Consider the following 15,056-nt stretch of genomic DNA (forward strand, 5'->3'; position numbering starts at 1 on the left):
TAATTATTTCACGTCAAATGAACTTATAACTTAATTGAAATGCAGTATTCCTGAGTGGACTTATCTGCTTTTCATATACTTTTACAGTTTTACTGCTCATATTTATTTAAAAATAAATGTAAAACAAATACAGTTATAAAATATTCAATAGTAAACTATGTACACTTGTACAGAAAAGTTTAGACTGAGTAGAGTCCAGTGGTCCAGCAGAAGCCTGCTACAGATGACCCTGGGTACTGCAGTGGATATTCTTATGGAGGGCAATGTCGCTACCGCCACCTGCTGGTGTAGCTAATAAACTGCTCTCACATTTACAGATCTCTGTTTACAGATCTCTGTGGTACAGACAAAATTCCCTAAATGCATAAAAAGGAAGTCACATATGTAACGTGACCCACAAATTGACAGAAAGCAATCTGCAAATGGGCAAAAACCTTTTTTTGTGTAGAAGTCACTCTATATTTTTGTGGATATTAATTTAAACATCACAAATGTAAAAATACACATTTGTAGATAGTGAAATACTCGTACATCATAGTAAACATCTGTGGATTGTTTTCTATGGGTTATAAATATTAAAGTCCAATAAAATCTTCCATATGGTCACGGTTAAAAGAAACCATAATAACTGTTGGTACAAGACAAAATGTGAATTGTGGCCTCCTCTCTCCAAGTCACATGCTTTGTTCAGTCCACGCCCACCTTGTTGAAAAGGTGTGAACAGTGAATATGAATGAAATTTTAGAGGCGGCTTGATTTTGTAGAAACTCAAAGACAAGACTCGAATTGAACAGATGCTTATTGGATGTAGGCGATATGAATTTATTGTTATTATTCTAGTTCTCATGGCTGTGTTGTGTTGTTTCTTTATTTTGCTTGACATCATCTTTTTCTTCATTCTCCCTCAGTTGTTTCTTATGTCAGCTGTTTACTGATGTAGTTCGGCTGGTTGTCTCTTTGTTTTTGTATGTTTGTTTGTTCACTTTCAGGTTTTGTTGTTTTCTGCAATTGGTGTTTTCCTCTGCTGTTTCCTGTTGTCCCCACCCCCCACTCCCATTCTCTTGCAGGTGTTTCTCTGTGGTGTTTGTGAACCCTCTCCCCATTTCTGCCCCCCTGTCCAGTCCGGTGACCAATCAATACATTATTAAATAAATTAATAAAACAGACAAAGGAGTTTATTAAAACTCTTTTGTTAAAGTAAAATCTGTCTGGAACAACAGCTCCTCATACTGCCTACCAGGCTGCGGGGGCAGGACAGGTTGAAAAAAAAGTAAAGATGTGTATCTGCACAAATTGAGCTAACTTGAGTGAAAAACTCTCACTGAGTAAACATGAAGGGATGAGAAGAAAAGGAGAGATGTTTGTAGGAAAATAACAAATATCTACAACATCTGTTCAGTCAGTGCATAAGCTGTTTGAGACAAACAAAGACTCACTGCAAAACCCTTCACAGGTCAGATTGGTGTGAATGACGTGAGGCTAAAATGTCCCCTGAAATCCACTGTACTGCTGTTTATGAAGACATGTATTTTCTAAAGAAGATTAACGAGGCGAGTTTGTATCCACGGACATAAAATACTGTTTCCCTCTCACACGGACACACCCACACTCTGTTTCAGCCTCTCTGTTTGTATTATATCTGATACTGTAAACAGAGAACACGCTTGATGATTACTCTGCATGTTTTAACGCACGTCGCACCGTCCAAGTTCACCTCACAATGAAAAATAGGGAAAATATTGTGATTCCAAATATTGGCTTGTCCTGTAGCAACATCTGTGGACGTATTTCCATCATCTCTAATGACTTGCTTATATTTCAGATATTCTCACTGTTAAGTTGTGAAATCGCTGATAAGGCTCTTGTGCCTCATATTTGGGTCAGAGGAGGCAAGGGAGAAGGAGAAGAGGTAATTTCAACATTTTTTTTGTAGATAATTGAACATGTTTGTGGAAAAACACATCAGATACAAATTATTCTTTAAAGCTGGGTAATTGTATATGTTTTATATGTTTAAACAAGTCTAGGGGATTTTTAACAAGCGAACCTATTCATCACATTGTTTTAACTTAAAAATGGCATTGAATTTTAGAGAGATGTGTTATCAGTTTGTTAATAGTACTCTGGCTGCAATACAGAGACATACCTGAGACATGTTTTGGACAGACTACACAATATACCTGTATCATTGGTCATCTTTCTTAAATATAAATATGTGGGCAGTTTGAATGCCTTCAGTAGACAGATAACAGGAAATGAGGTGAGAGATGGGGAGTGAAATGCAGCAAGTCATGGTGTCCGGCTGATTATCCAACTGTCGACTCCTCAACCCCCAAATATAAGAGCAGTATTTGCAACTTCATATTTAATCGCTATTCATATAAACATAAATATTTATATTAATATTTTCACAATTTTTTTTATGTAGATGTTAAAGATTTTACACACATAAAAACTTTTTTAGAATAACATATCCCTGACTGAACAGTACGGCAAAGATAAATGGCTTTTTTATTTTACTTTGAGAAGGAGAAAGTCGCTTAATAAATGTGTTTTATCCTTAGCTTTCAGTCATTAATCTCTCTTTAAAGCCTTATCGAGAGTCCCAGATCCAGCAGGGCTCTGGCTAGGCACATTCAGACTGAAGCAGAAACTTTTCTACCTGTTCTTGTCTTGTAGCCGACTGATCTCGGAGGTCTGCAGTAACAGCTCTTTCTCCAGCTTGTTGGTGGACAGAGAATTCTCCAGAAGCTGGATCTCTATTCGAGACGTGTGGTTCAGCACCTGGTGGAAGACACGCCGTTAAATCCAGGAAATCTGTTTTTCGAGTGTCGAGACCTGTGACTTGCCAACTCATTACCTTGGCTTCGACCACGTTGAGTTTGCGCGTCTGCTCCGCTGTGTGCGTGAGGAGGTTTGTTCCGATCTCCAGCATGGTGGCCGTTTGGTTGTGAACGACGTGTGACGGTATATTAGCGATGTCTGGCTTCATGCTCTTCTTAACGATGTTCTCCAGCTGAGGACGAGAAAGATAAATACAATAGTAAAACTGTCTGCAAAGAAAGGAAGATGGAAACAAGACAGAAAGGGAAACACAGAACCAACAAAAGACAAGGTCAACTTTTTTCGACTGATACCATTGATCAAATGTAAGGAGGTGAGTTGTGTTGAGTCCTTCCATAAGCTCAGTATAGAAATACTGCACTCTGAGCACTAAACCCACCCATTCAGTGCATCAAATTCAACAAATCAAACACGTCAAAAGGTCTGATATATAAAGACGCAGGTCACTCCTTCTCTGGGAATATCAACCAATGCCAACTGACAGTGCCATGCTGTGACCTTTAACCCGACACAAATAAATAATCTATCCATCCAGCCATCTATTCACCCCTCAGGCTCCACGTCTTCAGGATATCAGTGCCACTGAGAAGCACAGGGAGTTGATAAATATACCACTGGACCAACAAACAGATTGGTCCCAGTGGGAAGGCCAGTTACAAATGAGGCCATTTGATGATTCCCTGGGAGGGGAAGTTTGAGCCACAACGCCCAGATCACATTTGAGACTTTCTTTAATGAATCCCAAAACAAAACTCTATCCAATCATCACACTCATTTTCAGTTTCACACAAGTTCTGGGGGCAATGCGTCACTTTATTTATTCATGTGATGAGAACTGAGATGCCAAAATCATCCCTGTGTCCTCAGTTTGTTCTGTCCATGCTTACATATGAAAATTTAAAAGTATAGCGTTTTCATAAAAGTTAGAAATCTCAAATGTTGGCAATTTTGTGAAGGAGACAATCAGTAAAATCAATTACTATTAGAGATGTTGGGGCTGATCCAGGCATATTTTAATGTGTCAGCTAAAATGAAGACGATCAAACTGTGTTGCAGCGCCACTCTCCTTTACCAGCCAGCTCCCCAGTGCAGCATTCAGCTAAATATGAGTGTGAAAACTGGAGCATGTGAAGGTGATAATTATTATTATTTGGACAAACCAGGTGAGTGACTCTGACTTCAGATAATGAGGCTGACCAAATTCATGGATGCTCTGATGCTCATTATCATTAGCAAAGGGCAGAATTGTGCAAAACATTCAGCAGCAGCTCATTTCAGCTGTCACTAATTAACTGTTTCGCAGACCAAAATTAATCTTAAACTTCACATTTAACCAGTTATACTGTAATTCATACCATATCAATGATTCAAGCTTATTAATGACAATATTTTTGACTCAGGACCTTCAATATTCGGATCAAGTAGCTTGTGAAAAATAACTTAAAGGCTTTTTCTCTCTCCTTTATTGAGTTATATACCTTTTTATGGATGTAATAGGTTTGCAAAGAGAAAAATCCCAAAGTCCAGCCCAAAGGGAGTTTCCATCTCCCACCTGAAAAGGAGCACGATATCACCACTTTAAATAGGTGTCTAACAAAGGTTAAAGTCAACAGCAACTGGACTTGGTTGAAGATACTGGAAGACGTTTCGTCCCTCATCCAAAGGACTTCTTCAGTTCTGACTGACTGGCAGGGAAACTCAGCTATTTAACCTCAGTGGGGTCGTTGGCCCGGGTCATCGATACCGCTGGTTCGTTAGTGTTCCTTGTTGCTGTGACGACAGTCGTTACAGTCGTTAAGACTACCTGTGGCCAAGACTGAACGACCATCGTTGGTATCTTCACCTGAGGCCAATAGGTTACGTTTGTTGAGTTTCCTGGGAAGTGATGAAAGGACCGCATTGTAAGTGGGGGATAAGTGGTGGCGTAGACCCCCTCCCCTGTTCAATGACGGCTTCTCGACCCTGGTGTAGATGCTTCCTTGACACCTCTTTCAAACCATCCATCTTCTCTGTCTAAAATGTGCACCTGGTGGTCCTCAAACGAGTGTCCTCTGTCCTTCAGATGTAAGTAGACTGCAGAGTCTTGACCTGAGGAGTTGGCCCTTCTGTGTTGAGCCATGCGTTTGTGTAGTGGTTGTTTAGTCTCCCCAATTTACAGGTCTGTGCATTCCTCACTGCATTGGACCGCATACACTAGATTGCTTTTCTTGTGTTTGGATGTGCGGTCTTTGGGGTGTACCAGCATCTGTCTTAGTGTGTTCTTGGGTTTAAAAAACACAGGGATGTTATGTTTGTTGAAAATCCTCCTGAGTTTCTCTGATACTCGAGACACGTATGGAATCACAATGTTGTTGCGTTTGACCTTCTTTTCCTCCCCTGTAGTTTTGTTCTTCTTGGATCTTGTGGCTGTTTTCACAAAGGTCCATTTAGGGTATCCACAGGCTGTAAGTGCCCCCTTCAGGTGGTTCTGTTCCTTCTCTCTGGCTTGGGCGCTTGTTGGTATGTTTTCCGCTCTGTGGTGCAGTGTTCTCATGACCCCTAGCTTGTGCTCCAGTGGGTGGTGGGAATTGAACAGTAGGTATTGGTCTGTGTGTGTGGGTTTTCTGTAAACACCAAACTGCAGGCTCCTGTCCTCTTCAATGTGTACAGCGCAGTCCAGGAAGGCCAAACTTTTGTTGTGAACATCTTCTCGTGTGAACTTGATATTACTGTCCACAGAGTTGATGTGTTCTGTGAAGGCTTGCACTTCCTGGCTTTTAATTTTGACCCAGGTGTCGTCCACATATCTGTACCAGTGGCTCGGTGCTGTTCCTCTGAAGGAGTTGAGGGCTTTGTTCTCCACTTCTTCCATGTAGACGTTCACCACAATTGGGGATACTGGTGAGCCTACAGACACCCTAAGTGGTGTTAAGACAGAGGTCGAGTAATTTACAGATCTGGTCAGGGCTGAGGCTAGTTCTGTTGCCCAGGGTGTTGTCTTGTGTTAGCCGTTTCCTTACGAGGTGGTATTAGGCTCATTTCAGGTTCCTAATAGTATTTAGGGGTTATACCAGAACAGGTTTACATGGATTCATTTTCAAAAAACATCCACTACATATTTTTTGTCATTCTGCACATTGCTGCAGCTCCTGTTTTCACCCTGTGTTGAACGCTTTGTTTTAGCTATGGAGTGATACATCTTGCCTCTACAAGAACTGTGTCGGGAGTTGCACATGCGCAGTTCCTAGTTAAAGACTACTAGCCAATCAGAAGCAGAGAAGGGCGGGTCAGCGAGAAGCTGGTAAACAGCTTCGATTCAGCTGTAGGCTACATGTTGCCGACCAGCTTGGCAACATAGACTGGAGCAAGAGTTTCAGATCGGTGAGTTATTAATCTGTAACAAAAGTATCTTTCATCCATAAAGTTTTAACTGAGCTCTGTCTCTACATCACAGTAACAACTTTATGTCCACTGACTGCCTGGAGGGTAGCTAGTGTTTGGAAGGGAGAGGAGGTGTGTGCTGCAGTGTTTTTACACCGGTGTTTTTGAGGGCGAGTCTGACTAGTTGCAAGCATTATGACGCGCTAGACTACAATCGAGCTGTTCAGGTAGTTCAGAGCAGTGTTTTCTGTGGGAGATAGGAACTCCCTTTGGGCTGGACTTTGGGCTTTTTCATTTTGCAAACCTATTACATGCACAAAGAAGGTATATAACTCAATAAAGGAGAGGGAAAAAGCCTAAAAGCATAATATGACCTCTTTAAACATCAGATTAAGTAGCTACAGCTGTTATTTCATTGTGTGATACATATTTATCAACATTTACGTGTCTATAAGTATTGGATTGGACTGCATAGCCAATGTAAAAGGTCTTTGATCTAGAAATGCAGCATGTGAGAAGGTTTTTATGTGACTCAGATCCAGAAGAGCCAATTATAATGACCACAATTGATGGTCAATGAGAGATTACCAACAACCAGAAAGCACAGAAGGTTAGACAATCCTCTACATTAATTTTAACAAAAGTTGTTTAGAAAATGATCATCTGCTTGTGGATCCAGATCTGTAGCATAATATTCACAGAGAATCATGGAAGATATGTGTCCATTTTCTTTCAACCAACTTAGTGCAACAGTTCATGAGAAAATATGAACATGTCCAAATATGTCAAATATCTGTCGTTTAAAAAAAACACAGTGGATCCAGAACAAACACTTATCACTTGTTTCTTGACTCAAGATTTAAATTAAATCTGTTAACTATGCTTCAAAACAGACAACAGCCAGACACACTGGACTAAAAATTAAATTCAAAAGGTTTGAAAACCCCTTGACAGCTGTTTCAATTTGGCTTAAATGTGTTTGTTTTGACTGCTGAAGGCTGACAGTTGACTCATTTTTCACAAGTGCTGACTAATCCTCCGTTTCACCGATGTTGTATTTTCATGGTTTTAGTCATTTCATCTGCTGATGTTATCCACGTTGATTGACTTTATCATATTCATCATTCTTCACGCACGCTGACGGCACAATTACTCATTTTTACTACCAAATTCAAGTTACTCATGTGTTATTATGTTTAGTCTGCTTCAATCCAGATTCAGATTAAACGAGCATCGCTCTGTTCAATCATAAAATGATTTTACGAGTGGGGAGATTCGTATCACGGCGGCCACAAATCCAAGTGGCCTTTTTTGGAGGGAATTTTGTGTGAGTAGATAAATTACACTAAACTGGAAAAAAGAGAGGAAAAAATAATCTGATGTTGTGACGCAGCGAGAAGTTAATCAAATAATCAAACAAGGAGAAAATAGCTAGAACGAGCTGGTTGGTTTCTCCCTCCTGCTTCCTGAGATGCTGCACAGATAAACTCTGACAAACGGCAAAACCTCCACCTGGATCCTGCACAGTCCAGCCAGCAGTAACACAGAGGGGAAATAGCTGCAGTGCTGCTTTGAATGTACAGTATGAACAGAAATATTTTGCCTGTGTGTGAGAGAGGGAGACAATAAAGTTGAAGAACAAATACAGAATTGAGAATAATTGAAACAAACAAGAAAACCATTGGTCTTTCTTTTGTTATTTTTAGGGTCTCTGGAGACACAATGTGCTGACTTTTTAATTGACCCTTACTTCCTGCTGTTGGATTAGAACCACACACACACACACACACACACACACACACACACACACACACACACACACACACACAAACACACACTGCATGAAACCTCTTCACACAGACCAAAGACACACAGCAACTCACATGCTGACACAGTAACTGGCATACATTCATGCACATACACAAACCCAATTACAAACTACACAGGCAGACCAGATCAGACGAGCGCTGGGACTACGCAGACAACCCCACGTATGGAGCGCTTGTTTCTGAGATGCTAACTCAAACCACATGTTGGCTTCACTGTGATCTGGCCTTCTGGGTGACTTCACAGAGGGAGGGATATGGGGGGGGTGGGGGGGGGGGTTGGGTCACCAAACAGCCCAGATAACAAGACTGGCGCACAGGCAAGTAGCACCGATAGGGATCTGGGGTAACAAGTGCACCGTGGGTTGCAGGAGTGTGTTGGGATCTGACTGACTGGACTGAGGAAGATCTGTATGAGACTGAACTCACCAGACAGTAGGTAGTTTGGACAATGTTATAGTGCATTGAAACGTGAAGTTGCGGAGGCTGGTTTAGTTTACTACAATCCGTTCATAAGCTCAAGAGTTAAGTTAACAGGCCCTGGATGTCTTGTTTTAGCTGACTTCCACTGTCTACCTGTCTGACCTTGCTGCATCGATGTACAGGTGCACTGCAGGACGCTGTTGGTGTGGTTGCAGGTGCCACAGAGCACTCAATCAGTCCTTCAGAGATTTAGCGTTGCACTGTGACATTGTTTGATTCTCGATGGATCATTAAAAAAAAACTGCATAAAACATTATTGCAACAGATTCAGGCTATTTGCCATCGCTTCTTAACGCCCTAGGTAGCCCTTTAGCGTCACTTTTAGACCTTTAAGGCTCCGCAGTCAAGTTAGCAACGCTAACAAATATGCAAGTTAGCAACGCTAACAAATATGCAACGTCCAGAACAGTTAGCGGCAATAATTATGCAACGTCCGGATAGACTTTCAAAATCAAACACTAGTGTTTCGAAACATCGCCATTTTGAAACGGCACGTTATTAAAGTCGGGAAACGTTGGAGATTGGTCAGGTTTAGGCACAAATGTTCTTGGTTAGGTTAGGAAAAGATCATGACTTGGGTTAAAATAACTATGTATGTCAGTTGTCGAGTTGTACTAGCAGCTAATGCAGCCTGGAGCCTGTCGCCTGCAGCAGAGATGAGCAGCTACAGAGGTCTGGTAAGCTCATGTCTCACGAGTAGACATTTATCTTCAGTCCCAACCCACGCTGACTCAAGTGACATCACTTGGGGACATTTATCAGACCTCACACAGCTCCCTCTGGAGACACCAAAGTCTTCATAATACTTTGTTCATATACGCAGCAGATCTCCACCTGGAAACTGATGTGATGTGTAAAAATGGTTAAAGCTTAGAGAATGAACATAAATGAGAATAATGAGTGTCCTCTCCAGAAAAACATCAGCATTGGTTGTTTGATCAAACGGTTTAAAATTACTTGTAGCACAGCTGGAAGTAGTGCGATGTTCTTCTGACACTGCGAAAAGTCTGGAGGTGGCCGCTACAGTTTTTCTTTAACCTTATCCATATTGTTTTAGTTGGACTTCAAGTAAATATTTCTGCTGTGTCTTCTTCCCAACGGGGGAAGGAGATCAGCAGGACAGTCGTTTAGCTACACAGACTTTTTGATTTCTCTAAAAATGGAAATCTGCAAGCATCACACAGTAAGAGAAATAATGTCAGTATGAGTGTAGGAAATGGTCAGCGCTGCAGAAATGACTTGCAACAACACTTGTATGGTCCTTAAGTCCTTTAAATATATCTTAAGCCTGTGAAATTCAGTAACTGACTGACACACACACAGATGCACTAAAGAAGTTCTGTGTGTTTCTCTGTGTGTGGCTTCACCAAACTCATCATATATAAACAATGAGCGAGAGCAAAAGTGATATTAATTTGACTTTATGAAAACATCATGAGCATTACGAGTCTGGACAGATGATGCATGGCAAAAATGCACATGTGCACTTGCAGAGCTCGTTATATTATTGCAGTGTGTCTCTAAGTATCAGAAAGGCCAGATGTTTTGGCTGGATCTCAGGGTTATGAAGCAGCAGAACAAGCCAACTGCCTCCGGCCTCGTTCCTAAGCAGGACTCCACTTGACATACAGCAGGGAAATATCACTCTGTATGGTGCCTGTCTTGTACTCTCCTTTACCCTTGAGAGCTTTCATTCCTTCTCTCTTTCTCATGCAAGAACCTCTCTTGAGGTGCGAAAAGAACCGCTTCATCTCCCTGGCAGATGCTTTTTATGTCTACGTATATCATCATTTATCTTTCTTTTCTCCTTGTTACTTTTTAACTTTTCACACTCTGTCAATTCATTTCAAGAAAGCTTTATTGGCATGAACGGTATGACAACATTATTGCCAATACCCACACAGACATACACATATAAAAGAAAAAGACAGTTTGTTGAACAGAATTGAAATGTTCTGACAAAATAAGACAGTTGAAGTAATAATTCTCTAAGTAATAATCTCTTTTTCGTGACACCTGTAAGTACAGATTTACAAATGATTTATCATCCTAAGCAAATCATCCCAGCTTGACACTTGAATCAATCCATATTTCAGACCAGGTTTTCACCAGTAAATGCTTAAAAAGCAAGCATCACCCACAGAATATGCACATACAGAAGACAAACCTAACATTTTATATTTTGACTCAGTACCGTCGTTGTAGAGATACTGTACAAGAATAAGGCTTGAAAAGCTTATCGTATCGCAACGATGACGCAGGTTTAGGGTAAAGTTCTGTGTTAGCTATATCGGTTGGCAGGTTTTGAAATAAAAAAGCACTGGTAATGTATTTGTTTTAATGATCTTAATTATCCCTGTTATTGTTGCTGGAATCAATTAGAGAAATCTGCTTCCACTTAATAGATCAATGGAGCTGCAGATCACATGTCTGTGTCTGTATATCGTCTGTAATCCAAGACCCAATCAAGAACTGTATATAACAGAGGTACTTAAAGAATTTGAAAGTCCTTGCACGTACATTTCGCATGCTTTGTCTTTCTTGTCAAAGTCAAATGGTTCTGATCTTCTGTTACATCTTACTATTTGTTTTTTTCTGACCAATTCATGTACCAACTCTGATGTTTTTGTTAGTATATTACCAGAATTGTCTTTCTTCATATACTTGCTTGGTTATTACGTCTCTTCAGTCATGTTATTGGGCTCTAAACTAACTACATGACTCTGCAGTAAAGCCTGTATGAGTCTGTCTTCCTCTGCTCATGTGGCTGAGGCGCGACAGCTGTTGAACTTCAGCCTTTTTGACACAGACAGGAATCCCTAAAGGTAGTCTGGAGCGAAGGAGAGAAATTTGAACATTTCATTATTAATCCACAAGTGACTCCAGTGCGGTTTGTGCTTTATTAAAGAGCTCCGGTTCATCAGGAGAAGAAATGCAACAATGCAGACAAGGAAAAAATATCCAGTGTAATTTATATTCAGATTAGGACTGGCTGGGAGGAAAGAACACATTTTAACAAAACAACACCATAAATATAGTTAGAAAGTTTCTCTAAAATTAATTAATATTAACAGTCTAATAATGTCATAGCAGGAAACTCCTTCTGAAACTTAAAGTAACCTATGCTTAGAATACTTCTGCACTTTTAAGTAAACTTTTTACATCGTAGTATTGGTACTTTTGCTTAAGTAAGGGATCTGATAACTTCTTCCACGACTCGCCTCGTTTCTTTTCTTATTCTGACCTTCTTGTATGAGCCGAGTTGTGAAAGACACAACACAAAACGACTTGAAACCTTCAGACTCAACACATACCACATAAATGTTATTTCCTTTTATTTTATAGATCTCACATCTCCTCTTAACCGCACACATTTGAAAACATTCCTTACTTCATGTCCATCATATATGCCAGCAGGGTTGTGCTGTGTTTTTTCACCTGCCTCCTTTCTTAGCTAACATCATAAAACTGACCTGCTGTTTTTACTCCTCACGCCTCATGTGCTCCAGCATTAGCACATCCATCGACAGGTGATTTCTAAAACACCAAACCACTGCGGAAATGCTTAACACATGTTCCTCTTGGGGAATATAAGATAACAACATCATGATTATGGTGCTGCTGGGGTAAGCAGGTGCAGCATGGGATCTTTACCTTTTATTCGACTGAGAAATTTAAAGAGCAGCTTAACACCAGTAAAGCTGATTGTTGCTCCAGTGTTCTTCTACTTGTTTTAGCCATTTCGTCTATATGTGTATGCCCATTTTGGTTTTAGAGGGAGACCTGCCTGGAGGGGGATAGTTTTAGTTGGATACTTTCAAAATCTAGCTGTCCCCTTGACATTAGCGTAGTGTGGCTTCAGCCGAGGTAATTGAGAGTGACAGATTAGTGAATGAGTTGCAGGGAGTGCATTTGTCTGAAACATTATTACACTGTTGATCAGATGTCTTTTAAATCCTCTGGGGACTTCAGAGTTGCTTGTTTTGGTACCATGTGGGGATTGCAATAGAAAAATCTCCAGGGGACAACATTCACCTTAGTCCTCTTTAACAAACCGGTGTGTAAAAATTGTGCAAAAACTCACATTTTCAAAATTCCCTCATGAAGAATGTGTGTAAGCCACGATTGATATCAGTGCAATGATGTATAAGTTAAGGTTTGAAACTTTTTGAACATATAAATTGGTGTTTAACCAAAACCCTTTCTCAGTTCAATTCAGTCTGAACTATTGCTTCATCAGTCTAACCCTTCATATAACATTTTAATTTACCTTGGGCCTTGTGCAGTAAACTTTGCTCAAGAATCGACAACGATACCCTCTTGTCAAGACATTTATCATTATTTTCATTAGAATGTTTTCACACATCTTTTTAAACAGTAAATTCATGGTCCAGTGCATATTTCTAGTTTGTAGAGAGAAGAATGGAACGAGAAACAGATGGTGTTTCAACTTTCACTTTCTACTTTAGTTCTAAAGTAACTGCTGATGCTTTTTACGGGAAAGCTGGATTCATCAAAGATGTAGGAGTGGGAAAATAGGGGCAAGGACCCGAGTTAGTCCTGTTATTTTGAATGTTGTTCCCACAGGACGATTGCATGAGGACTCTGCATCAGAAGTGGGACAAACACACCGCCACCGCCGCCACCGCCGCCACCGCCGCCACCGCCGCCACCCAAACAAAAGCGAAAAAGCACACACAGCACTTAGACAACAAATAATCAGTAGGCTCAAGTGCATACACGTTCCCTGCAATAATAATAATATATAATAGCCAACTTCTTCAAAGCCCGTACATGATGAATTGGAAACTTCCTGTTGTTGGCAAAAAAGACGTTGAAACAGACAGCAGCTCACACCTCGATGATTTTTGTGAAGGCAACAGTTGGAACTGCCTTGGTACCCTGAAAGGTTTTTATGTCTGACATATCCACTACATTGATCCATTACATCATTACAAATTAACAATAAAATGTGGCTCCAATATTTGATTAAAAGCAACCAAGAGATCAAAATAATATGTGTATGCCAACCTCTAACATGGCCTCAGCCAGTTATCATCAGTGATGTAAAGTAGCTAAGTACAATTACTAGCACGGTACCTAAGGTATTTCCAATCTACCAATTTCTCCACTGCATTTATTTGATAACTTTAGTCACTAGTTACTTGACAGATTAATATTTTATTATATATAGATTAAGAAACATTTCCTTTCTAAACCTTTCACGTGGTTTCAATCAAATCACGGTTAGAGACCCACAGAGGTTAAATTAGTAAATTAGTTAGTGAAAAGTTCCACAAATTACTGAGACTATTATTTTTTCTTCTTTCGTAGCCTATTAATCATCTCATGGCCCCTCAGATTTATGTTGTGGCCCTCTGGAGGGAGCTGAACCCTGGCTTCTGAACCACTGAACTTTACTACCCAACTGTATGTATAGTAGTTAAAATCCTGTTCAAGTTGTAAAATGCTGCGGACACAAAGGGGAATCTGTATTAACAATCTATTATGAAATAGTAAGGCATTTTTACTTCTGATACTTTTGTACTTAAGTAAGATTTTAAATGCAGGACTTTAAATTGTAATTATTAATTGCTGAACTTTTACAAATAAAGTATCTAAATACTTCTTCCATCACTGATTATAATACTGCAATACACAACATCAACATGGTGCTACTGTTTCTTCATAAAAGTTACTGATATTTTACACACTAGATTTCGAAATCTGACCAAATAACCTCGACTAGATGTCTCTCATTGCTCGCTTATCAGCAGATGAAGTTTGTTCAGTTTTCCAGGGACTGTATAAGTGTTCATTTTTACTGTGATATGGTCTAAAGCCCCAGAACAAGCAAGCAAGTGGACCTTGAGTGGAAACTGTTCCGCTAACTGCTGTGTCCAAGGTCAAGAATAAACTGAAGCTCAGAATTTACGGCCACTTTGAATTGATCTGCATTATTCAATTATACGTTTTTCGAAGCAGTCAAAACAGGTCTGCATAATTATTTTGTTAAAACAATCCAGCTGTATACTTTACATTGTTTCTGAGGAAGTTTAAACTAATGAGCTTTTCATGTGATGCATCGCGATTCACATAAAATTCTTTTAGTTGGAGATGTAAGTCACAGCCAGGATAACTTCTTCCCACCAGGGACACCAGCTCTTAGACAAACAGGGACATAATGGGAAAAGATGAGAAAAGAAAAGAAATGAAATAAGAAAAGACAACGTCCTGCTCCTGGTTAACGTATATCACAGCTGTACGCGTCTCTCTAACAGAGTCCTCTGCTGTGCCGCTAATATAAATATTAAAGTCTAATGACCTTCTGACCGTCTGATGTGTGTTGAAGGGTCATCGCTGTGTGTGTGTGTGTGTGTGTGTGAGTAAATGAATGAGTGAGTGTGTGTCAGTAAATGCTACTATCTACAACTTATATACGTGTGTGTCTCTCCGTTAGACTGTCGGGTCACGACAAACATCTCAATCATCTCACCACAATTAGGACCAGATGGGCTAAGTCAACACGGTGGTGTGTGTGTG

The 15,056-nt window shown here is 40.1% G+C and overlaps 1 protein-coding gene across 1 annotated transcript in view; it reads right to left on the reverse strand.

The window, feature by feature from the left end:
- angpt4 (angiopoietin 4) overlaps positions 1–15,056 on the reverse strand; it is a 62,358-nt gene that overhangs the window by 11,838 nt on the left and 35,464 nt on the right. Inside the window, exons 2-3 of the mRNA XM_038695710.1 lie at positions 2,861–3,016; positions 2,663–2,784 (exon numbers count right to left, since the gene is read on the reverse strand). Coding sequence (XP_038551638.1) covers positions 2,663–2,784; positions 2,861–3,016 — 278 coding nt within the window. The remainder of the gene's footprint in view (positions 1–2,662; positions 2,785–2,860; positions 3,017–15,056) is intronic.

Source organism: Micropterus salmoides, unplaced genomic scaffold (assembly GCF_014851395.1).
Source record: "Micropterus salmoides isolate LMB-PRFRI ecotype aquatic unplaced genomic scaffold, ASM1485139v1 Ms_hic_scaffold_4, whole genome shotgun sequence".
NCBI lineage: Eukaryota > Metazoa > Chordata > Actinopteri > Centrarchiformes > Centrarchidae > Micropterus > Micropterus salmoides.